Source organism: Dasypus novemcinctus, chromosome 3, assembly GCF_030445035.2.
Source record: "Dasypus novemcinctus isolate mDasNov1 chromosome 3, mDasNov1.1.hap2, whole genome shotgun sequence".
In the NCBI taxonomy this organism is placed as follows: Eukaryota; Metazoa; Chordata; class Mammalia; order Cingulata; family Dasypodidae; genus Dasypus; species Dasypus novemcinctus.
The window spans coordinates 40,495,725-40,521,177 of NC_080675.1; the positions used below are offsets into that span (position 1 = coordinate 40,495,725).

General features: G+C 39.4%; 1 protein-coding gene across 2 annotated transcripts in view; it reads right to left on the reverse strand.

Annotated features, from left to right (window-relative positions):
• The window catches only part of SLC39A9 (solute carrier family 39 member 9), a 105,310-nt gene that overhangs the window by 44,886 nt on the left and 34,971 nt on the right, over positions 1-25,453 (reverse strand). For both annotated transcript variants that reach the window (XM_004477324.5, XM_058293212.2), the window contains exon 2: positions 22,647-22,755. In XM_004477324.5, the coding sequence (XP_004477381.1) occupies positions 22,647-22,755 (109 nt within the window). The remainder of the gene's footprint in view (positions 1-22,646; positions 22,756-25,453) is intronic.

Below are 25,453 nucleotides of genomic sequence, written 5' to 3' on the forward strand. Positions count from 1 at the left end.
GGCAGGCGTTGTGGGCCCTAAGGGGAGGGGAAAATGGACGTGCAATGGATAGAACAAAGGTAAATAAGGGGGCAAAAGAGGAGTTATGTGAGAGTACACGAGGATGAATATAAAACAGCTAATATTACACCAAAAACATGTAGGGGACGACAGACTAATAATGAAAACCATAAGACAAAACATAGGATAACTAAAAAAGTTAGAAAACTGTACAACCTAAAGTATGGACCACATAGTAAGCACAAATGTTACCTTGTTTGAAAACTATAGTTTCGGAATCTGTACATCAGTTTCAGGAAATATGATATGAATAAGTTAAAAGATTATTGCTGTGGAAGGAAAAAGGTTTTATGGTGGATCTGGGGAAATACTGTATATTGTATATATGAATTTTGGTGATCTAAGACTCTTCTGAAGGTGACATTATGTTGGGATTCACTTTATGGGAAGTTTTGGATCACAGAGTGGTTCAACAATGGCAGCGGAGGAATACTGATATGGGATGTTATTGACAGGATATATATGGTTGACAGGGAGTTATACAGGGCATATGCCCAGGGTATATGGTAATGTCTATATATACTCATAGTGGAAACAATTAAAAACAACAGCTGGGGGGGTACTGGGCTCCTGGCCGGGGGGTCACTGTTGTGGGCCCTGGGAGAGCAGCGGCAATCCTCCAGGTGCAACGGCAAGAACCAGGAAGGAAGGAGGGCCCAACAGTGGGCTCTTCATACTAATGGCTACACTTTTGAGCCTATGCACCTGCAATAAGAACAAGGCCTAGAGTAGTATTGTGCCTGGGGGTTTCCTCCTGACAGCCTTCATGTTACTCAAATGTGGCCACTCTCACAGCCAAACTCAGCGTGTAGATGTGATGCATTCCCCCCAGTGTGGGACACGACACCCGGGGATGAGCCTCCCTGGCACCGAGGGATCACTACCACATACCAGCTGAAGAAGCAACTAGAAAATGACCTTGAATTAAAGATTCAATGCGGAACAGCAGAATATACCTGTCTACATATAATAACATGACTTCGGGAAGCGGTTTGACCTAATGTAAGGGGGAAATGGAAAGGAGAAATGAGATTATAAGGCTGTGAGTCTCTAAAAAAGAGTCTGGAGGTTGTCAGAAGGAATACCCCTATGTACAACTGAACAGAGTCTAAGAGACAGATAAGGTAGATACAACCCCAGGTATTGGTTCTTTAGAGGGATAAAGAGACCCACGGGTTCTATGGTCATGGCAGAAGGGGTTCACTGCCATGACAGATGGCCCTTCTTTGGAGCTGGTGTTTCTGCGTGATGGAAATGGACTCAGAGGGGATCTCTTTTCACAAGACTTGCATGCTACTTTATTGGAATTGTAGTTGGTGCTGAGTTTAAGATATATGTAGGGGATTTGAATCTCTGGACTGATAATATGACACCCAGGCCCAGAGCCTCAACAGACTTCAGCTCCTACACTTTGACTTATTGGACTTACTCCACTCAGCTAACATGGAGTTGAAGAAGGTCAACCACCACAACATGGAGCCTAGAGTGTCTACAACTAGAAGCGGGAAGAGTGCATCCAGTACCCATGTGGAATCTAAGCCCTCACTTGACATAGGTGTGCAATGGACACAACCAATCCAATGTCCACAGAGGAAATGTGAAATGGGTGTGGGAACGGTAGCCATGGGGGCTGCTGGGTGTGGGGAACGGGAGGAAGAGATGAGATGTGGAGGCGTTTTCGGGACGTGGAGTTGTCCTGGATAGTGCTTCACGGACAATTACGGGACTCTGTAGATCCCCCCAGGGCCCACTGGATGGAACGTGAGAGAGTCTGGGCTATGATGTGGACCATTGACTATGGGGTGCAGTGATGCTCAGAGATGAACTTACCAGGTGCAATGGATGTATCACAATGATGGGAGAGAGTGTTGCTGTGGGGGGAGTGGGGGGCGGGGGCGGTGGGGTTGAATGGGACCTCATATATATTTTTTAATGTAATTAAAAAATAATAATAATAAATAAATATTTAAAAAAAAAAAAAGAATGAAAGGTAGACCCCTACCTCAAACCATATATGAAAATTAACTCAAAATGGATTGAAGATCTAAATTTAAGAAGCAAAAAAATAATACTACTAGAAGAAAACATATGGAAGCATCTTCAGGACCTTGTATTAGGCAATGATTTATACAAATGGCCAATAAGCATATGAAAAAATGTTCAACATTATTAGCCATTAGGGAAATAGAAATCAAAACAAGAAGATACCATTACACACTCACTAAAACAGCTACTATTAAACATTGGAAAATAAAAAGTGTTGGAAAGGATGTGCAGAAATAGCAACACTTGTTCATTGTTGGTAGGAATGCTGCAGTCCCTGGGGAAAACAGTTTGGTGGTTCCTTAGAAAGTTAAGTATAGAATTACCATTTGATCTGGCAATCTCACTTCTAGAAACATACCCCAAAGAATCAAAAGCTGGAATCGAACAGATATTTGCACACCAATATTCATAGTGGCATTATTCACAACTGCCAAAAGATGGAAGCAACCTAAATGTTCATCAATGAAAGAACGGATAAACAAAATGTGGTATATACATACAATGAAATATTATCCAACTATAAAAAGGAATGAAGTTCATCCATGCAACAACAAGGATGAACCTTGGAGATATCATGTTGAGTAAACCAAAACAGAAAGAAAAGGACAAATTAGGATGATCTTACTTATATGAAAGAAACAGAATATGCAAATAGAGTCAGAAACTAGAATACAGGTTACCAGGGGTGGGGATGGGTGTAGAGAATGGGGAGTTAATACTTAATTGGTAAAGTCTCTATTTAGGATGATAGAAAAGTTTTGGTAATGGATGATGGTATTGGCAGTAACATATAGTGAATGTAACCAAAACCAATGAATTGTGTATTTGAAAAGGGTTAAAAGGGGAAATTTTAGGTTATATGTATGCTGCCAAAATAAAAAATTTTAAAATCAACAAAATTGCACAACACAGAATGAACCCTAAAGTAATTTATGGACTACAGTTAGTAGTATAATTATAATAATATTGTTTCAATTGTAACAAAGGTAGCACACTAATGCAAAATGTTAATAGTAAGAACTATGGGGAGGCAAGTGTGGGAGGGTATACTGGAACTCTCTACTTTCTGCATGACTTTTCTGTAAAACTACAACTGTTCTAATTTTAAAAATGGAAAGGAAAAGAAAGATTCCCAGGCCCCTTGCCTAGAAATTCTGATTTAGAAGTCTAGGTTGGGGGCCCAGAAAATGTACTTTAAAAATGCACCCCTGAATAGGACTTTTAGGAAGATGGCGCACTAGAGAGACACGGGATTCTCTTCTCCTCCAGAAAAATACTTAGAGAACAGGTTAAAACAGCCTAGAAAATGATCTCCTAGGGTTCAGGATATCAGGCAAAGGCTGGACACTGCCCAGAGGAGAGAGACAAAGGAGAGGACTCAGGACTACTGTGAGCTGAAACCAGCTGCTGCTGCTGCCAGCACCCTCCCCCACACTAAAGACATTTGAATTCTCAGGGCTCTCGGCCTGCAGCTACAGACAAAGGGGGCTCCAGGGATCTACCACCCCAGGAAAGAGGAGAGAGGGACACAGCCCAAGGCTGGCTCAGCTTCTGACTCACAAAGTTGGTCTATGGTGTCCCAGGGGCACTTCCAGACTGGGTGGGGCTTCCCCATTGCTTGACTTGGGAGCATGCAGGGGTCTAAAGATGTATGACCCTCCCAATCTCCTCTACTAGTTGATGAGGACTCAGAGGGTACTGGAAATATTTCCCAGCCAAAAAAAAAAAAAAAAGGGAGGGGTTTGTCAGAGAAGGCTGGAGAACTATCTCAGAGAAAGTTTGAATTACATGGCTCCTAGCCTCCAGACAGGAAGTTCTATCACATTGATCCTGTCTGTGTTGAAACAAATACACTTCTTCAACTAGGCACTGAACTGAGAGTTGCCAAAGAGCAAGGAAGTGCATACAAGAAAATATAAAAATAAGTAGGAAAGGCTTTTCCCGGCCTCTATAGCCTCTCTCCCTAAGGCCCTAGGAAGCAAGTCTACAACCAATTACTGGATCCAGTGTCCAGTTTTGAGCAACTAGCAGAGAAAATAGAAACAATCCTGGTAGAGCCAAGAAGCAAAGAGCAGTGGCAACACATAGCCCCCTGCCACTAAATCGTTAAACAAAAGAGAAAGAAATTGAGCATCTGTGTAAACTACATCCTAACCAGATACCTAAACATCAGTAAAAAATTATGAGCCATATTAAGAAAACAGAAGACATGGCCCAAGAAAAAGAAAAGATCAAAGCCCCAGAAGAGACACAGGACTGGAAAGAAATAATCAGCAAAACGTGCAAAATTTCCAAAATCAAATCACTGACTTGAAAGACAATATGATTAAAGAGATAAATGACATAAAAAAGACACTGAATGAGCGCAAAGAAGAATTTGAATTCCTGAACAGAAAAATAACAGAGCTCATGACAATGAAAGACACAATAGGTAAGATAAGAAACACATTAGAGGGAAGCAGATGTGAATCAAGTGATTGGGCTACTGTCAATTATATGTAGAGTCCCAGGTTTGGTTCCCAGGGCCTCCTGGTGAAGGCGAGCTGGCATGCACAGTGGAGCTGGCCGTGTGGAGAGCTCGTCCATGTGGAGAGTTGGCCTGTGCACTGCAGAGAGCTGGCTCATGCAGAGAGCTGACACAACAAGAAAATGCAACAAAAAGAGACACAGAGGAAGGTACAATGAAAGACATAACAAACCATGGAACTGGGGTGGCTGAAGTGATTGAGTGCCTCTCTCCCACATCAGAAGGTCCCTGGATCAGTTCCCAGTGCCTCCTAAAAAGAAGACAAGAAGACAAGTAGACACGGAAGAATGCGCAGCAAATGGACGCAGAGAGCAGACAGCGAGCGAAAGCAGCAAAGGGAGAGTAAATAAAATAAAATTTTAAAAAAACCCACATTAGAGGCATACAACATCAGACTTGAAATGATAGAAGAAAGAATAAGTGATACAGAAGACAAAACAGCTGAAATCAGTGGCGGACTTGGTCCAGTGGTTAGGGTGTCCGTCTACCACATGGGAGGTCTGCGGTTCAAACCCTGGGCCTCCCTGACCCGTGTGGAGCTGGCCCACGCACAGTGCTGATGTACACAAGGAGTGCCCTGACATGCAGGGGTGTCCCCCGCGTAGGGGAGCCCCACACACAAGGAATGAGCCCTGTAAGGAGAGCTGCCCAAGAATGGCGCCGCACACACAAAAAGCTGACACAAGATGACACAACAAAAAGAAACACAGATTCCCGTGCCACTGACAAGACCAGAAGCGGACATAGAAGACACAGCAAATAGACACAGAGAACAGACAACTGGGGTGGGGGGGAAGGGGAGAGAAATAAATAAATGAATAAAGAAATCTTAAAAAAAAAAAACAGCTGAAATGGAGGAGAGAAAAAAAACAGAGAAGAAAATATTGGAAAAATTTGAAAAAGGACTCAAAGAGTTGAATGACAACATGAAATGCAACAATGTGTCATGGGAGTTCCAAAAGCAGAAGAGAAGAGAAAAGGGGCAGAAAGAGTATTTGAGGAAGAGCTAAAAATTTCCTAACTCTCAAGAAAGATGAATGGTGCCAAGAAATGCATGGTACCCCAATCAGAATAAATCTGAATAGACCTACTCCAAGACACATACTACTCAGAAAGTCAAATCTTAAAGAGAAAATTCTCAGAGCAGCCAGGGAGAAGCAACCTATCACGTACAAGAGGCACCCAGTAATATTTAGTGCAGATTTCTCTTCAGAAACCATGGAGGCGAGAAGAGAGTGGTATGATACAATTAGGAAATTAGGATACTGAAAGAGAAAAACTGCCACCCAAGAATTCCTTATCCAGGAGAACTGTCCTTCAAATATGAAGGTGAGTATAAAATATTCACAAACAAACATAAACTAAGAGAATTTGCAACAAAGAATCCACCTTTGCAGGAATTATTAAAGGAAACCTTAGAACCTGAAAGAAAAGATAGGAAAGACAGGCTTGGAGGAGTGTACAGAAGAAAGAAGAGCAGAAAGGATAACCAAAAGAACAAAAAGATGGATAAAAACAAAGCATGCCATATGAAAACCAAAGAATAAAATAGTGGAAGTAAATAGTGCATTTACAGTAATATTATTGAATGTGAATGGATTAAACTCCCCAATCAAAAGATAAAGGCCAAGAGAATGGATAAAAACTATGACCCAACTGTATGCAGCTTACAAGAAACTTATCTTAAACTAGGGATACAAAATGGCTAAAAGCCCTATATGTAATATCCAGTATTCAAAACTGCTTTATGACTTTGGATAAAAGGGAGAAATGGAAAGGACAAATGAGTTTATATGGCTATGAGTCTCCAAAAGAGTCGGGAGGTCATCAGAGGGGTAATGCTTATGTATGCCTCAGCAGGGTCCCAGAGACAGCCAAAGTAGATAGAAGCCCAGGTACTGGTTCTCCTGAGGGCTACAGAGACACACAGTTTCTATGGTCATGGCAGATGGCTATGGAGTTCAGTGCCATGTCAGTTGGCCCTACTTTGTAGTTTGTGTTCCTGAGTGTGATGGAGTTGGACTCAGATATGACCTTTCTACACATGCCTCTTCTGTTACTTTTACTGGACCTGTGATTGGCCCTGGGGTTGGTGATACTCAGGAGACCTGAATCTCTGGACTGTCCGTGTAACAGCCAGGCCCTGATTCTCAGCAGACTTGCAACTCCTACCATTTGGTTTACTGGACTTACCCTGGCCAGATAACAGGGAGGTGAAGAAGGTCAACCACCACACCAGGGAGCCAAGAGTGCCTATAACTACAAGGAGGAGAACTGTATCCATCATCCATGTGGAATCTAAGCCCCTTTTGATATAGAGGGGAAGTGGACATAACCATTCCAGAGTCCACAGGATGGAGGAATAGAGTATGGATTAGAGTAGACTTGCTGATGTTCTACCATGGAACTATTGTGATTAGTAATGGAAGAAATTGTAGCATTGATGTGGAGAACGTGGCCATGGTAGCTGCTAAGGGTAGGAAGAGGGAAGAAGAGATATGATGTGGGGGCATTTTCAGGACTTGGAGTTGTCCTGGGTGGTATTACAGGGACAGATGCTGGACAATGCATGTCCTGCCATGGCCCACTGGGTGGACTGGGGGAGAGTGTAAACTACAATGTAAACCACTCTCCATGTGGTACAGCAGTGCTCCAAAAATGTAATCACCAAATGCAATGAATGTGCCGCAATGATGAAAGAGGTTGTTGATGTAGGAGGAGTGAGGTGGGGGGACTGGGGGGTATATGGGGACCTCATTTTTAAATGTAACATTAAAAAAAATAAAGAAAAAAAATGGCTGAAAGTGACAGGTTGGAAAAAGATATTCCATTCAAACAGTAACAAAAAAAAAGAACACTAATATTAGACAAAACAGACTTTAAATGCAAAAGTTATAAGAGATACAGAAGGCCATCATATATTAATAAAAGGGACAATTCACCAGGAAGATATAACAATCATAAATATCTATGCACCTAACCAGAGTGCCCCAAAATACATGTAACAAACTCTTGCAAAACTGAAGGGAGTAACAGACATCTCTACAATAATCGATGGAGACTTTAACACCCACTGACATCATTAGATAGAAAAACTAGACAGAAGATCAATGAGGAAACAGAACTTGAATAATAAGATAAACAAGTTAGACCTAAAAGACATATACAGAACACTGCATCCAAACTCAGCATTCTTCTTAAATGTCCATGGACCTTTCTCCAGGATAGACCACATGCTAGGGCACAATGTTGATCTCAATAAAAATAAAAAGATTGAAATTATATAAAGAACCTTCTCAGATCATAATGTAGTGAAACTGGAAATCAATAATAGACAGGAAAAAGTAAATTCACAAATGTGTGGAGGCTGAACAACACACTCCTAAATAGCCAGTGGGTCAAAGAAGAAATTGCAAGCGAAATCAGTAAATATATTGAGACAAATGAAAACAAGAACACAATTATCAAAACTTATGCAATATAGCGAAGGCAGTCTTGAGAGGGAAATTTATAGCCCTAAATGCCTATATTAAAAAAGAAGAAAGGGCTAAACACAAAGATTTACCTGAGCAACTAGAGAAACTAGAATAAGAACAGTTAGCTAATCCCAAAGCAAGCAGAAGGAAAGAGATAATAAAGATTCGAGCAGAAATAAATGAAATTGAGAACAAAAAACATCAGAGAAAGTCAACCAAACCAAAACTGGTTTTTTGAGATCGATAAAACTGACAAACCCTGAGCTAGGCTAACAAAAAAAAAAAAAAGAAAGAAGATGCAAACAAATATAATGAGAAATGAAAGGGGGTAAGTTAAAACTGACCGCACAGAAATAAAAAGAATCAAAAGAGGATATTACAAGAAATTACATGCCAACAAACTAGATGACCTAGATGAAATGGACAATTTCCTAGAACAGCACAAACAAACAACCTACACTGATGCTAAAGGAAATACGGGAACTTAACAAACCAATCACATTTAAGGAGGCTGAATCTGTCATCAAAACCTCCTGGCAAAGAAAATTCCAGGATGAGATAGCCTCATAGGTGAATTTAACCAAGCATTTCTAAAAGAATTAACATGATGTTGCTTAAACTCTTCCAAAATATTGAAAAATGAGGGAAAACTATGCAACACGTTTTATGAAGCCAACATCACCCTAATACCAAAGCCAGATGAAGACACTACAAGAAAAGAAAATTAGACTAATCCCTCTAATGAACATAAATGCAAAAATTCTCAACAAAATACTTGCAAATCGAATCCAAGAGCCTATCAAAAGACTTATACATCACAACCAAGTGGGATTTATTCCTGGTATTGCAAGGTTGGTTCAACATAAGAAATTCAATCAACATAATACACTACATTAACAAACTGAAGGAAAAAAAACACATGGTCATGTCAATCGATGCATAAAAGGCATTTGACAAAATCTACCATCTTTTTTTTTTAAGATTTATTTATTTATTTATTTATTTATTTATTTATTTCTCTCCCCTCCTCTCCCCACCCTGGTTGTCTGTTCTCTGTGTCTATTTGCTGTGTCTTCTTTGTCCGCTTCTGTTGTTGTCAGCGGCACAGGAATCTGTTTCTTTTTGTTGCATCATCTTGTTATGTCAGCTCTCCGTGTGTGTGGCACCAATCCTGGGCAGGCTGCACTTTCTTTCGCGCTGGGTGGCTCTCCTTATAGGGTGCACTCCTTGTGCATGGGGCTCACCTATGCAGGGGACACCTCTTCATGACATGGCACTCCTTGCGCGCATCAGCACTGTGCATGGGTCTGTTCCACACGGGTCAAGGAGGCCCGGGGTTTGAATCGCAGACCTCCCATGTGGTAGATGGACGCCCTATCCACTGGGCCAAGTCCGCCGCCATCTACCATCTTTTTTTGATAAAAACACTTCAATAGATAGGAATAGAAGGAAAATTCCTCATTATGATAAAAGGCGTATCTGAAAAACCCATAGCCAACATTATACTCCATCAGGAAAAGTTGAAAGCTTTCCCTCTAAGATTGGAAACAAGACAAGGATACCCACTGTCAACATTGTTATTCAACACTGTACTAGAAGTTCTAGCTAGAGCAATTAGAGAAGAAAAAAAAATTAAAGGCATCCAAGTAGGAAAAGAGAAAGTAAAACTCTCACTGTTTGTGGAGGACATGATCCTGACTTAGAAAATTCTGAAGTATCCATGACAAAACTACTTAAACTAATAAAGGAGTTCAGCAAAGTGGCAGAATAAAACATCAACAGGCAAAAATCAGTAATGTTTTTGTACACTAGTACTGAACAATCTGAGGAGGAAATGAGGGGGGAAATTCCATTTACAATAGCAACAAAAAGACTCAAAAGTCTAGGAATAAATTTTACCAGAGACATACAGGACCTATATGCAGAAAACTACAAAACAATGCTAAAAGAAATTTTGAAAGACCTAAACAAACATTCCTTGTTCATGGATTGGAAGAATAAATATTGTCAATCTTACCCAAACTGATCTATACAATCAATGCAATACCAATCAAAATCCCAACAACCTACTTTACAAAATTAGAAAAGGCAATTTCCAAATTCGTTTAGAAGGCAAAGTGCACCTGAATAGCCAAAAGCATTCTAAAAAGGAAGAGCGAAATGGGAAGAATTTCACTGCTTGACTTTGAAACATATTACAAAGCTACAGTGGTCAAAACAGCATGGTATTGGCATAAAGACAGACACATCGATCAGTGGGATAGAATTGAGAATTCGGAAATAAACCCTCGCTCACCTATACAGTCAAATGATTTTTGACAAACCTACCAAGTTAATGTTAACAGGAAAAAAGAGTCTCTTCAACAAATGGCTCTGGGACAACTGGATATCTATAACCAAATGAATGAAAGAAGGCCCCGATCTCACTCCCTATATAAGAATCAACTCAAAATGGAGCAAAGACCTAAATATAAAAGCCAGAACCATAAAACCTCTAGAAGAAAATGTAGGGAAACATCTTCAAGACCTTGTAGTAGGTGGTGGTTTCTTGGACCTTATACCCAAAGCATGTGCAAAAAAAGAAAAAATAGATAAATGGGACCTCCTCAAAATTAAAAACATGTTTGTACTTCACAGGGATTTGTCAAAAGAGTGAAAATGCAACCAACTCAATGGGAGAAAATATTTGGAAATCACATATCCAATAAGGGTTTAATATCAAGGATATAAAACAAGATGTTACAACTCAACAATAAAAAGACAAATGACCCAATTGAAAAATGGGCAAAAGACTTGAATAGACATTTGTCCTAAGAAGAAATACAAATGGCAAAAAAACACACACAAAAATGCTCAACATCACTAGTGATTAGGGAAAGGCAAATCAAAACTACAATGAGATATCATTTCACACCTATCAGATTAGCCACTATTAAACAGACAAGAGAACTACAAGTGTTGGAGAGGATGTAGAGGGAGAGGAACACTTATTCACTGTTGGTGGGAATGCAGAATGGTACAGCCACTGTGGAGGACTGTTTGGAAGTTCTAAAGAAGTTGATTATAGACTTGTCACATGACCCTGCAATACCACTACTGGGTATATACCCAGAAGAACTTAGAGCAGTGACATGAACAGACATCTGTGCACCAATGTTCACAGCAGCATTATTCGTGATTGCCAAAACCTGGAAACAACCCAGGTGTCCATCAACAGATGAATGGATGAACAAACTGTGGTGTATTCACACAATGGAATACACAGCTGTAAGAAAAAATGAAGTCATAAAGCATATGACAACATGGATGAACCTGGAGGACATCATGTTGAGCGAAGAAAGCCAGACACAAAAGGACAAATACTGTATGACTGTGTTACTATGAACCAATATATTGCATGATCAAAAAAATATATATATATTTATCCAGTACATTTAATTGAGAAATGGACATTTTTAAGAAACTGTTTTTTGTTTATATTTTTACTTATTAAATGTACAAAATAAAGTTTTAAAAAAATGCTGCCCTTAAGGACCTTTTCTTGTCAAATTTAGAAGAAAGCTGCAATTCATAATTCTTTCTTAGCTGCAAAGCTAAGCAAAAAAGTCTGTCTATTTAGCCATGTTCTGAATGTTTTCTAGTATTCCAGGATAGTGATTTCTACAATGGAATAATCAACTCCAGAAAAATACAAGATGATCCACTGGGGTTTGAAAGAAAATACTGATCTGGTATATGCACTTATCTATTATCTCATACTTCAGACTTTTCTGTTTTAGAGTTTGTTTTATAATACACACAATAACTCAGTCCAACAGGGAACGAGTATTTTTTTTCCTGATAAGATTTGTGATCAAAACGGTGAAAACCACTGCTCTAGGACTCCTGATTTATTATTTTCTCCCCTGAAGTTTATCAACCTTCAGTTCCTGTCCTATTTTGCAATGAGACTCCTGCAATCCTCAAATATGACATCTGCCACCACTCTTTGCTCACGAAACACCATTATGCCTATATTCATATCCCCAGCATGATCATTCTGGATAAAGGACACAGTTCTTTTCCTTTACCAAGATCTGAAAAAAGCATTTATTATACCGAATCTAGTAAGACATTTGGAAGTTGCCTACTTCTTTATACTACACTTGAAGCCCAGCAGACACCCTGGCATTTGAGGGACCCAACCCATCAACGTAACAGCTGGGATTTCAATCCTTGTTTCAATCCTTCACAAGTAACTGTGAAGTTCCATGACAAGTAGTAATCTGATTTTGTTGAGTCACAAATTTGAATCAGTGATGTGAAGGACCAAATTATTTAGCTGGTATCAGAAGTAAGATGACCACCCAGCATTCACTCACACAGGGCTAACTGCTTGTTATTCTTAGGGCCAGGAAATGCCTCTTTAATTTTTTAATTATCCTTTACTGTAGGAATCTTCATCAATTATCTACAAAGTTAATTTTAAAAGGGTTCTTGGGAGGGATCACAGTTCTCAGGGACTTCTGGCAAGATGGTGGCTGAGTGAGCTTGCCTTGCTGTCTCTCCTGGGAAGAGGCAGCTGGGCGCCGCCGGAGGTTCTCTGGGACCAGGCTTTTTCGGGATTTTTGCAGGGCAGGAAGTGTCTGGACATCGATTTGGTGGGAAGGTAACGGAGAGGATTGGTCTATAAGATATAATTTGGGTTCTATTGCCCGGAGGTGAGACCTGCATACAGGTTGCTCCCTCCTTGGGGGTGGGTGGAGCCGCGGAACCTGCACTGCGGCCGCGCTTTTTGGTGGCTCTGCGGTGTTGGGGAATTCGCAAGTCCTGGGCGGGCTGTTGGGGGGTTGACGGGATGGGACGCCTTTGCGGATCGATTTGAAGAGACAGACGGTATTTTGTTGTGAAGCGGGGGAATTTTTGATTGCGAACACAAATAATAGCGCTTCCGCCTGGAGCCCCGCCCCCACAGGCCCGGCTGCCGATCTGCAATGGAATCAGATTGTTGGCAATAAAGGGACGTAATTGGGAGGTTGTTACAGGGTGTGGCGAGGGAGGGGGACACGTCTGGAAGCTGATTGGGGAATATTTTGCGAAGCTTGGGAATTCCAGTTGTGGAATCTGTTTTCGGCGTTTCCAACTGGAGCCCAACCCACGGGCCGGGCTCCGGAGCTGCGTCATTAAATTGGCTGCGGTGTAGAGGCGCCCCCAGGTGGCCGTTTTGGGGGATCATAGGTGGGAGCAGTCCAAAAGCTGAACTGACGAAATATCCACAAAAATAAACCCTAGTGAGTAAATGAATTGCAGGGTTCAGACATAATATAGAGTTTGCAGATCTGACATCCCCCATAGGGCTGGTACCCAGCTGCGGGGATCCCTGAGGGTTGTGTTACACTGCGGGGCTCCTAGGCTTCCTGTTGACCAGATTTGAGGTGGACAGGCCTGAGTCCCCTAAACTCTGTGGCCCACACCCTAGAGACTCACACCTCTTGAGTCTTCAATAGCTCAGACTTTCCACCCCTGAATCCATCACGCCCTGAGGTCCATCTGAGGTCCTTGAATGCCCTAGCCTTCAACGTTTGCATTTTTTCTTTACCGTTTCATTTTTTTTTGTTCTTATTTTCATTTTATCTTATTTTTTACTTTTTTTAATGTCCTGATTGCCAATATTGCATTATCCCCTAGTCTTTTCTCCCAGCGTATCCCCCAAAGTCTTTCTTTTTATTCAGTTATTTAGGGTTTTTTTGTTGTTGTTGTTGTAGTTGGTGTCGCAATTGTGGTTCGCGTATATCTGTTTTTTTCTTACCCCTACCTGTTCCCCACCCTTTGCCCACCCCCCTTTTTCTTTTTTCCTTTCTTCTCTTCTTTCTTTTTTTTTTCTTTTCATTTTTTATTTTTTATTTTTCTGTTTTTGCTCTCCCTCTTGTCCCTCATTTTCTACTTATTTTATTTTAACTCAATTATACAATAGGTGCTGCAGGGAACACCTCACATTTGCTGGGTTCTCTCATCCTCCACTGCCTCATTTCTAAGTGAACTGATTTAGGCTACCTACACTATCCCCTTTCGTCTACATCTTGATATCCGCCATCATTTACTGTCTCTCCTATATTCCACCTCCCATCTCCCTCTCTTTGATCCACAAAGTATCTAACTCTTAATTCCTAATACCCTTGTTTTGTTTTCTGTCTGTTATCCACTCTTGAAACTATTACCTTTCTTTTCTCTTTCCCTCTCTCACGAAAACAATAGCTTTTTAGCTCATACCATATTCCTCCTATATTCAGTCAGCTACCTCATAATAGGTACTCTACCTACTGCTATAACTCTACACAATTTTACATGAATCTAACCTCCATCCTCCCAGATCTCATATTCTTGCTTTGTTAACATATATCACCAATACTACCTTACACTTTTTCCTAGCTTACACAATTACCTTTCCCTGGCACTAATACTTTCCTTTAAAGTGAACATAACCAGCAACAAGATATTAGAATAAGAAGAACAAAGTGACAAAGAGAAGATATAACACTTACGCAAAAACAACAGCTAATTAATCTACAAGAGTAGACAAAGAAGCTAAGGAACTGATTAAACCCGTCAAGATAAAATGATGACCAGACAGCAACAAAAACCTACAAACCAAACCAGTAATCAGGAAAACATGGCTGAATCCAATCAACAAACTAAAAATCAGGAAGGGGAACAGAACTTCGCTCAAGCAATGAAAGATTTCAGAACATTTATCACCGACAAATTTGATGAAGTAATGAAAGAGGTTAACAACATGAAGACAACACTCGGAGGGGAAATTGCAGACATACGCAAAAAGATAACAGATTTGATGGGATGAACACCACAGTTCAAGAAATCAAAAATACACTTGCAGCAAATATCAGCACACTAGAAGAGGCAGAGCAGAGAATTAGTGATGTGGAAGACAGTACATCAGAAATCAAACAGATAGTAGAAGGGGTTGATAAAAAGATAGAAAAAATCCAGCTAGGACTCAGGGACCTGAATGACAATGCAAAACGTTCAAATATACGTATTATAGGCATTCCAGAAGGAGAAGAGAAGGGAAAGGGGTCAGAAAGAGTGTTGCAGGAAATAATGGCTGAAAACTTCCCAAATCTACTGAAAGAGACAGATGTACATATCCAAGAAGCACAGCGCACTCCACTAGTCATAAACCCCAACAGGCCCACCCCAAGACACATACTTGTCAAATTATCCAATGCTCAAGACAAAGAGAAAATCCTAAAAGCAGCAAGAGAAAAGAAAACCATCACATACAAGGGAAGCTCCATAAGATTAAGTGCTGATTTCTCATCTGAAACCATGGAGGCAAGAAGGCAGTGGTATGATATAGTCAAGGTACTAAAGGAAAAAAATTTCCAACCAAGAATACTCTATCCAGCTAAACTAGCATTCAAACATGATGGAGAGTTCAAAATATTCGCAGATAAACAGAAACTGAAAGAGTATACCAACAAGAATCCTCCCCTTCAAGAAATTCTAAAGGGAGTTCTGCAGGAAGAAAGGAAAAAACAGGACAGGTAGAGTTGGAGGAGAGTATAAGAGCAACAAAAAAAAGACAAAAATAGAAGGGAAAAAAAATACAAACAAAATATGACAAACACAAATCCAATCAAAATATGGCTAACACAAATAATTCCTTGAAAGTAATAACACTGAATGTCAATGGATTAAACTCACCTATCAAAAGATTCAGACTGGGACATTGGATAAGGAAATATGACCCATCCGTATGCTGTCTACAAGAGACACATCTTAGACCCAGAGACGCATGGAGATTGAAAGTGAATGGCTGGAAAACAATCATACAAGCAAACAATAACCAAAAAAAGGCAGGAGTAGCTATATTAATATCAGACAAAATAGACTTTAAAGGTGAAACAATTGTGAGAGACAAAGAAGGATACTACATTTTAGTGAAAGGGAAAATCTGTCAAGAAGATTGAACAATCATAAATATTTATGCTCCTAACAAGGGTGCCTCTAAATATGTGAGGCAAACGCTGGAAAAACTAAGTGAAACATTGGTTGCATCTACAATTATACTGGGGGATTTTAATACACCACTATCTACCTTGGACAGAACATCTCAAAAGATAATCACTAAAGAAGCAAAACACTTGAACAGTATATTAGAGGAGCTGGATCTAATAGACATATATAGATCATTACACCCAAACACAGCAGGATATACATTTTTCTCAAGCGCACGTGGATCATTCTCCAGGATAGACCATATGGTAGGCCACAAAGAAAAGCTTAATGAATTCAGACAGATTGAAATCATACAAAACAATATCTCTGACCACAGTGGAGTCAAGCTGGAAATTTGCAAGGGACAGAGGCCCAGGTTTCACACCATGATTTGGAAATTAAACAGCACAATCTAAGAAAAACAGTGGGTCAAAGAGGAAATCTCAAAAGAAATCAATGACTACCTTGAAACAAATGATAATGATAACACAACATACCAAAATTTATGGGATGCAGCAAAAGCAGTACTGAGAGGGAAATTTATAGCCATAAATTCATATATCAAAAAAGAAGAGCAAAAATTGAAGAACTGCACATTTGAAGGAATTAGAAAAACAACAACAAAGTAACCCAACAGGAAGAAGAAGGAAGGAAATAACAAAGATAAGAGCAGAACTAAATGAAATAGAAAATAAGAAAGCACTTGAAAAGATAAACAAGACCAAGAGCTGGTTTTTTGAGAAGATCAACAAAATTGACAAACCTTTAGCGAGACTAACAAAGAAAAAATGAGAGAAGATGCAAATACACAAAATAAGAAATGAAAAGGCGATATCACCACTGACCCCACAGAAATAAAGACTATCATAAGAGGATACTTTGAAAAACTATATTCCAACAAAAATAACAATTTAGAGGAAATGGACAAATTCCTAGAAACACATAAGCAACCCATATTGACGAAAGAAGAAATTGATGATCTTAACAAACCAATCACAAGCAGAGAGATAGAATCAGTCATTAAAAATCTCCCAACTAAGAAGAGCCCAGGGCCAGATGGCTTCACAGGTGAATTCTACAGAACATTCCGGAAAGAACTAACACCAACCCTGCTGAAACTATTCCAAAAAATCGAAACAGAAGGAACATTGCCTAACTCCTTCTATGATGCCAACATTACCCTAGTACCAAAGCCGAACAAAGATACCACAAGAAAGGAAAATTACAGACCAATTTCTCTAATGAACCTAGACGCAAAAATACTTAACAAAATACTTGCTAATCGTATCCAACAACACATTAAACGAATTATACACCACGACCAAGTGGGATTTATTCCAGGTATGCAAGGATGGTTCAACATAAGAAAATCAATCAACGTAATACACCATATAAACAGATTGAAGGAAAAAAATCACATGATTATATCTATAGATGCAGAAAAAGCATTTGACAAAATACAGCACCCTTTCTTGATAAAAATACTCCAAAAGATTGGAATACAAGGAAATTTTTTGAACATGATAAAGAGTATATACGAAAAACCTAACACCAACATTGTTTACAATGGAGAAATCCTAAAATCCTTCCCTCTAAACTCAGGAACAAGACAAGGATGCCCATTGTCTCCGCTCCTATTTAACATTGTCTTAGAAGTACTTGCTCGAGCACTGAGGCAAGAACCAGATATAAAAGGCATTCAAATCGGAAAGGAAGAAGTCAAAATTTCACTATTTGCAGATGACATAATCCTATACGTAGAAAACCCTGAGAGATCTATAACAAAGCTTCTAGAACTCATAAATGAGTTTAGTAAAGTCGCAGGTTATAAGATCAATGCGCAAAAATCAGTAGCATTTCTGTACACCAATAATGAGCAAGATCAGGAGGAAATCAAGAAACAAATACCATTCACATTAGTAAATTAAAAAATCAAATACTTAGGAATAAATTTAACTAAAGAGGTAAAAAACTTATACACCGAGAACTATACAAGACTGTTCAAGGAAATCAAAGAAGACCTAAATAAATGGAAGAATATTCCTTGTTCATGGATAGGAAGACTGAATATTATTAAGATGTCTATCCTACCAAAACTGATCTACACATTCAATGCAATCCCAATAAAAATCAACACAGCCTTCTTTAAGGAACTAGAAAAACTAACTATGAAATTTATTTGGAAAGGAAAGAGACCCCGAATAGCCAATGACATACTGAAAAAGAAAAACGAAATTGGAGGAATCACACTACCTGACTTCAAAACATACTACAAAGCTACAGTAGTGAAAACAGCATGGTATTGGCATAAGGAGAGACACACAGACCAATGGAATCTAATTGAAAGCTCAGATATAGAACCTCACATATATAGCCATATAGTATTGGATAAAGCCATCAAACCCTCTCAACTGGGAGAGAGTGGCCTATTCAACAAATGGTGCCTGGAGAACTGGATAGCCGTAAGTAGAAGAATGAAAGAGGATTACCATCTCACACTTTATACAAAGATCAACTCTAGATGGATCAAAGACCTAAATATAAGAGCCAAGACCATAAAAACCTTGGAAAGCAGTGTAGGGAAACATCTACAGGACCTTGTAATAGGAAATGGATTCATGAATATCACACCAAAAGCACGAGCAGCAAAAGAACTAATAGATAAATGGGACTTCCTCAAAATTAAATCCTTCTGCACCTCAAAGGAGTTTGTCAAGAAAGTAAAAAGGGAGCCAACACAATGGGAGAAAATATTTGGCAACCATATATCTGATAAGAAATTTATAACTTGCATATATAAAGAACTCCTATATCTTGAGAATAAAAAGATGAACAACCCATTTAAAAAATGGGAAAAAGATTTAAAGACACTTCTCCAAAGAAGAAACACAAATGGCTAAAAAGCACATGAAAAAATGCTCCAAATCTCTAGCTATCAGGGAAATGCAAATCAAAACTACAATGAGATACCATCTTACTCCCATAAGATTGGCAGCTATAAAAAAACAGAAGAATACAAATGCTGGAGAGGATGTGAAGAAAGGGGAACACTCATCCACTGCTGGTGGGAATGAAGAAGGATCCAACCATTCTGGAGGACAGTTTGGCAGTTTCTCAAAAAACTAACCATAGATTTGCCATATGACCCAGCAATACCGCTGCTGGGTATATACCCAGCAGAACTGAAAACAAGGACACAAACCGATATATGTACACCAATGTTCATAGCAGCATTGTTCACTATCACCAAAAGATGGAATCAACCCAAATGCCCATCAACAGATGAGTGGATCATTAAAATGTGGTATATACACACAATGGAATACTACTCGGCTGTAAGAACAAATACACTACAAACACACGTGATAACATGGATGAATCTTGAGACCTTATGTTGAGTGAAGCAACCCAGGCATTGAAGGACAAATACTACATGAACTCAATGATATGAAATAAGAAAACTGCCTCAGAGAGCTAGAGACTGAACGACAGGCTTACAGGAAACCGGGGGGTGGAGGAAGGATGTGAGCTGACGTCCACAGGGGTGGAATTTATGATGAGCTGGCGGTAAGTATGAACACAAAGAAGAGATAAAATGGGGGTAAGGGGTTGCCTTTGGGTGGGGCTTTGTGGGTTTGAGGGGGGCTGGGGATGGGCGGATGGGTAATATTGCCCAAAAGTGGGGGGAGGGAGGAGTAGCATACGAACATAGGAGAGTGTCAGGTGTTGGTCAAGAGTAAAATGCTGAGAAAATCGTATCAAAATATAATTAAGAGGGTTGCCTGTTTAGGATGCTCGGAGGGGAAGGTCGGATGCGAGACGGGCTCCTGGGGAATGTCTGAATGCTCATTTTGCCAGAGTGGGTGGTACCATTGGGTAGAGACCCAAGTAATGAGAGTGGGGGTGGACCCACATCCTGGGGAGGACTAATGCCATCAGATAGAGGGAACTGTATCTCTCGAGAGAAAGGGTGGCTCCCAGGGCATTGGGGTAGTTGAGCAAGTTAGGCCCTGAACACTGTTGCAAGTATCTCTGGACGGGGCTCCTGGGGAAATGGAGGTTGGCTGTCGCTGTGGGCACCAAGGGGATGGGAAAATGGATGTTAAATGTGTGGAACCAAAGTAAATGTGGGGTAAGGGAGGAGTTTCATGAGAGTACACAAGGATGGATATAAAACATATAATATTACACCATAAACATATAGGGGACGACAGACTAATAAAGTAAGCCACAATGTAAAACATAGGATAACTAAAAATTTAGAAAACTGTATATCCTAAAGTATGGAACACAATGTAAGCACGGATGTCACCTTGTTTGAAAGCTATTGTCTCAGAGTCTGTACATCACTTTAAGTAAATATGATATGAATAAGTTATAAGAATATCGCTGTGGAAGGGAAAAGGTTTAATGGTAGATGTGGGGGAGTACTGTATATTGTATATATGAATTACTGTGGACTACTGCTCATGTGAAGAGAAGTTCAATAATTAGGGAAAAAAAAAAAAAAAAGATAGGATGTAGAATTTTTCCAAGTCAACACGTATTCAATATCTAACCTTTAAACCCATCGCTATACGCCATTTTACTAGTAAGGGAACCTGACATTATATTGGGCTTCAATTTTCAGGAAATTTTGGATCACAGAGTGGTTCAACAATGGCAGCGGAGGATTACTGGTATAGGATACTATCGACAGGTGATATATGGCTGACAGGGAGCTGTACAGGGCATATGTCCAGGGTGCATGGTAATGTTTGGATATACTCAATATGGTAACAATTAAAAACTACAGCTGGGGGGGTACTGAGTTCCTGGCCGGAGGTGCTCTGTCGTGGTCCCTGGGGGAACAGCGGCAATCCCCCAGGTGCAACGGTAAGGACCAGGAAGGAATGAGGTTCCAACAGGGAGAGCATGATACTAATGACTATGCTTGTGAGCCTATATGCCTGAAATAAGAACAAGGCCTAGAGCAGCACTGTGCCTGGGAATTTCCTCCTGACAGCCTTCATGTTACTCAAATGTGGCCAGTCTCGAAGCCAAACTCAGCATGTAGATGCAGTGCATTCCCCCCAGCGTGGGACATGACACCCGGGGATGAGCCTCCCTGGCACCGAGGGATCACTACCAAATACCAGCTGAAGATGGAACTAGAAAATGACCTTGAATTAAAGATTCAATGCGGATCAGCAGAATATCCCTGTTTACATATAATAACATGACCTTAAAATGCTGTTTGACCTAATGTAAGGGGGAAATGGAAAACAGAAATGAGTTTATATGGCTACGAATCTCTAAAAAAGAGTCTGAAGGCTGTCAAAAGGATTGCCCCTGTGCACAGCTGAGCAGAGTCTGGGAGACAGATGGAGTGGATGCAATCCCCAGGTGTTGGTTCCTTTGAGGGCTAAAGAGACCCACGGGTTCTATGGTCATGGCAGACAGGGTTCACTGCCATGTCAGATGGCCCTTCTTTGGAGCTGGTGTTTCTGCGTGATGGAACTGGACTCAGATGGGATCTCTTTTCATAAGACTTTCATCCTACTTTACTGGAATTGTAGTTGGTGTTGGGGTTTAAGATATATTTAGGGGATTTGAATCTCTGGACTGACAATAGGATAGCCAGGCCCTGAGCATCAACAGACTCCAGCTCCTACAATCTGATTTATTGGACTCACCTCACTCAGCTAAGATGGAGTTGAAGAAGGACAACCACCACACCATGGAGCCTAGAGTGCCTACAACTGAAAGCAGGAGGACTGCATCCAGTATCTATGTGGAATCTGAGCCTCCTCCTGACATAGAGGTGCAACAGACACAACCAATCCAAGGCCCACAGAGAAAAGGTGGCACTGGAATGGGAAAAGTGGACATGGTGGCTGATGGATATGGGAAATGGCAGGAAGAGATGAGATGTGGAGGCGCCTTTGGGACTTGGAGTTGCCCTAGATGGTGCTTCAGGGGCAATCACCGGACATTGCAAATCCTCCCAGGGACCACTTGATGGAATGAGGGAGAGTATGGGCCATGATGTGGACCATTGACCATGAGGTGCAGAGATGCCCAGAGATGTACTTACCAAATGCAATGGATGTGTCATGATGAAGGGAGTGAGTGTTGTTGAGGGGGGAGTGGTGGGGTGGGGGGGGTGGGGTTGAATGGGACCTCATATAAAAAAAATTTTTTAATGTAATATTTTTACAAAATCAATAAAAAATTAAAAATAAATAAATAAATAAAAGGGTTCTTGGATCCAAATATGTATAGCTATATATTTTTTTTAAATTAAAGAATAAAAAATACTGTTAAAAAATGGAATCCGTGCTTTTTTATAAACAAATACAGTGGTATTCATGAATCAGAGCATTCACATGCTAAAGATGTGTTAAATGTCAAAGATGTCAAAAGATATCTCTTAAGAACTCTTCTCAGGTTAGAATTCTATGGCAAACATGAACTGTATACAAAAAAAAAATCACTAAGCTTCTCCTTCCAACCCTCCAAGTCAATAACGTATCTCAAATAAGATCCTTTTCTCTCACCCTCAAGAATATCTTCATAAAGTGCATGTACTCCTTCAGGCACGATGACTGCCAGTGCAGTTCCACAGAGAAGGCCGGCACCCAAAACAGTCACCAGCTTTAGTCGCTCCTGTAAAGAAAGAATAAAAAACTGTTGAAAAGATTGACTAACGAATGGGAAAAAGTTTCTGAAGTATCTGAAATCACCGCTGAACTGCCCATTTGTGAGATCAAACTCTACAATGGTTAGTAAACATGAAAAATGTTTAGCTTCCTAAGTAAATAATGCCATTTGAAACAGGGAGATGCCATTATTTAATTTACAAGATTGTCCCTGATGTGGGAACACATTCATTATCCAGCAGAGGGAGAAATGAGCACCCTTGTCTAACATGGGAAGGAATGTGAATTGCTATAACCTGTCTGGACTGCAATTTGGCAATTTAGAACATAAGCCTTAAAAATGTGAATTCTTTGATCCGGCAATTTCATTTCTAGAAATGCATTCTAAGAAAGAAAGAAATATGCAAACCTGAAAATAACCTAAATGTCAAGAAAGAATATTGGCTAAATAATCACAATACCACAGCATTTAGCCATAAAAAATATGATTCAGGTTCATTCACTGATATAGAAACTCACAATATGTACTACAGAGGAAAAAGCTGGTAGCAAACATTACGTACAGATTATCTCATATGTATAAAAGAAAAAAGATTTATACATATAAGCAAAACAAGTTACATTAAAACATTAACAGTTGTTATCTCAGGGTAATTTAATTACTTATTTTATAACATCTACAATGAACATGTATTACTCATACATAAAAACACATTTTAAAGATGTCAACACTAAAATATTCTACAGTTTTCATTCAACTTAATCCCAACTGTTTTCCTTTTATCTGGGTTCCTCTGAGAGTCTGCCTCATACAGATTTAAAAGATAAGGTTTCAAAGTTTTTTGAAGCAGTAGGATGCCCTAATATGGCTTACTGGGATCTTAGTATACAAAACAATCTTAAAAACTATAAAAGGCATTTGTCAAAACCCAAAGAACTGTACGGTACAAAGAGTATACCTAATGTAAACTACAGACTAATGATAATGCATCAGAACTGGTTTATCAGTTGTAACAAATGTACCACACTAGTACAAGATGTTAATTATAAGGGAACTTGCTGTTGTGTATGAGTGTGGAGCAGTATATGGAAACTCTACGTACTTTCTGCTTAATATTTCTGTAAAAATATTACTCTACCAAAAAAAGTCTATTAATTTTTTTAAAATCCCAACATATATGTAAATATAAATATATAAAAATATAAATATATTTTTTATATATATATATATATTTTTTAAGGGGTCCTGGGGATTGAACCTGGGACCTTCCTTGTACATGGGAAGCAGGCACTCAACCACTGATTTACACCCTCTCCCAAATGTTTTTTTCTTAAACAAGAAGGAGATAATTATATATATTGTCTATGAAAATGTTTCAATGTTTTAATGGTAGATCATGTACTTTACTTTTTTGTTTTAATTTCTATGTGGTCTAAAAAATAACAGTAGCAGTATTACCTCTAATATACTACTGTATTACCTCTAATATACTACCAAACTTCTAACAGTGAGACTGGGAGACCTAACTATTTTTATAAACACTGTCTCTATGGAAAAAAGGGTTTGAGAATGAAAGGCTGGTTGAAACAATACCCTCCTTGTTTAGGAGAAGGGAAGGAATCCATCTAATTGTCTCTTTGGAAAAGAAACTGTAGCTGCAATGTCAGCACCAACTAATACTTGCTGTACAGTGAAAGGGGATGCTCTGATCCCTGGTATGCAGGCCAGTCCAGCCCTTCATGCATTCAGGATGGTCAGTAACTCTTTATAAAATGGACAGTACTCTGAATGCATCCAGTGGTTGGGCACTGGCTTGGGAGCCAAAGAAACTCCATGACGGAATCAGTTAACTCTATACCTCAAGAATCTATATAAGAGGCAACAGGAGAAAGTGATTTAAGCATTTTGGGAAATGACACCAAACAACTGGTGTTAATATTTTAATATTTAATACTGAACTACTCTAAGACTCATTGTCTTTTCTAAGTTACTAAACTCATCAAAGCATTGCTAATCACAGTATTCATTTGAAATAACCTGTCAGAGCATGGAGAACACAAGATGGGGAAACAGCTGTATTTCTTATAAATCATCTTTTCATCACTCTCTCTAGTCAATTCATAAAAGTAATCTTTATGTAAAACACAATTATAATACAAATGAAAAGTTTCACTCTGGAGAAAGGACAAAAATACTGAGGGTAAAACTGAATTGAACTTGAGCATACTATTTCATTTGAGGGACCTGGTATCATAAAACCACAATCCAAACTAATGAATACATTTCTAGGGAAGAAAACTGTCCTGTCAGTATCTTGACGATGCTACTTTGAGAAACAGAAATGAAAGATGCACCTGCTTTGCAAATTAAAGGGGGATGAGAAATGATGAAAGAGGGATGTACCTAAAGGAGAGAGAGCTGAATTACACTGGGTCTCAAGAATTACCTGGGTGATACCTCACATCATTCACAAAAAAATCAATTCTTGATGGATTACAGACCTAAAACTCAAAAGCTTCCAGAAGAAAATGAAGGAAAATATCTTTGCAATCTTGGAGTTGGCAAAGATTTCTTAGCAAGGGATACAGAAAACACAAACCATAAAAGAAAAAATAAAATTAAACATCAAAAATGTTAAACTACGTTGATCCATTAAACTAAGACATAAGCCACATACTGGAAGAAAATATTTCTGATACATATA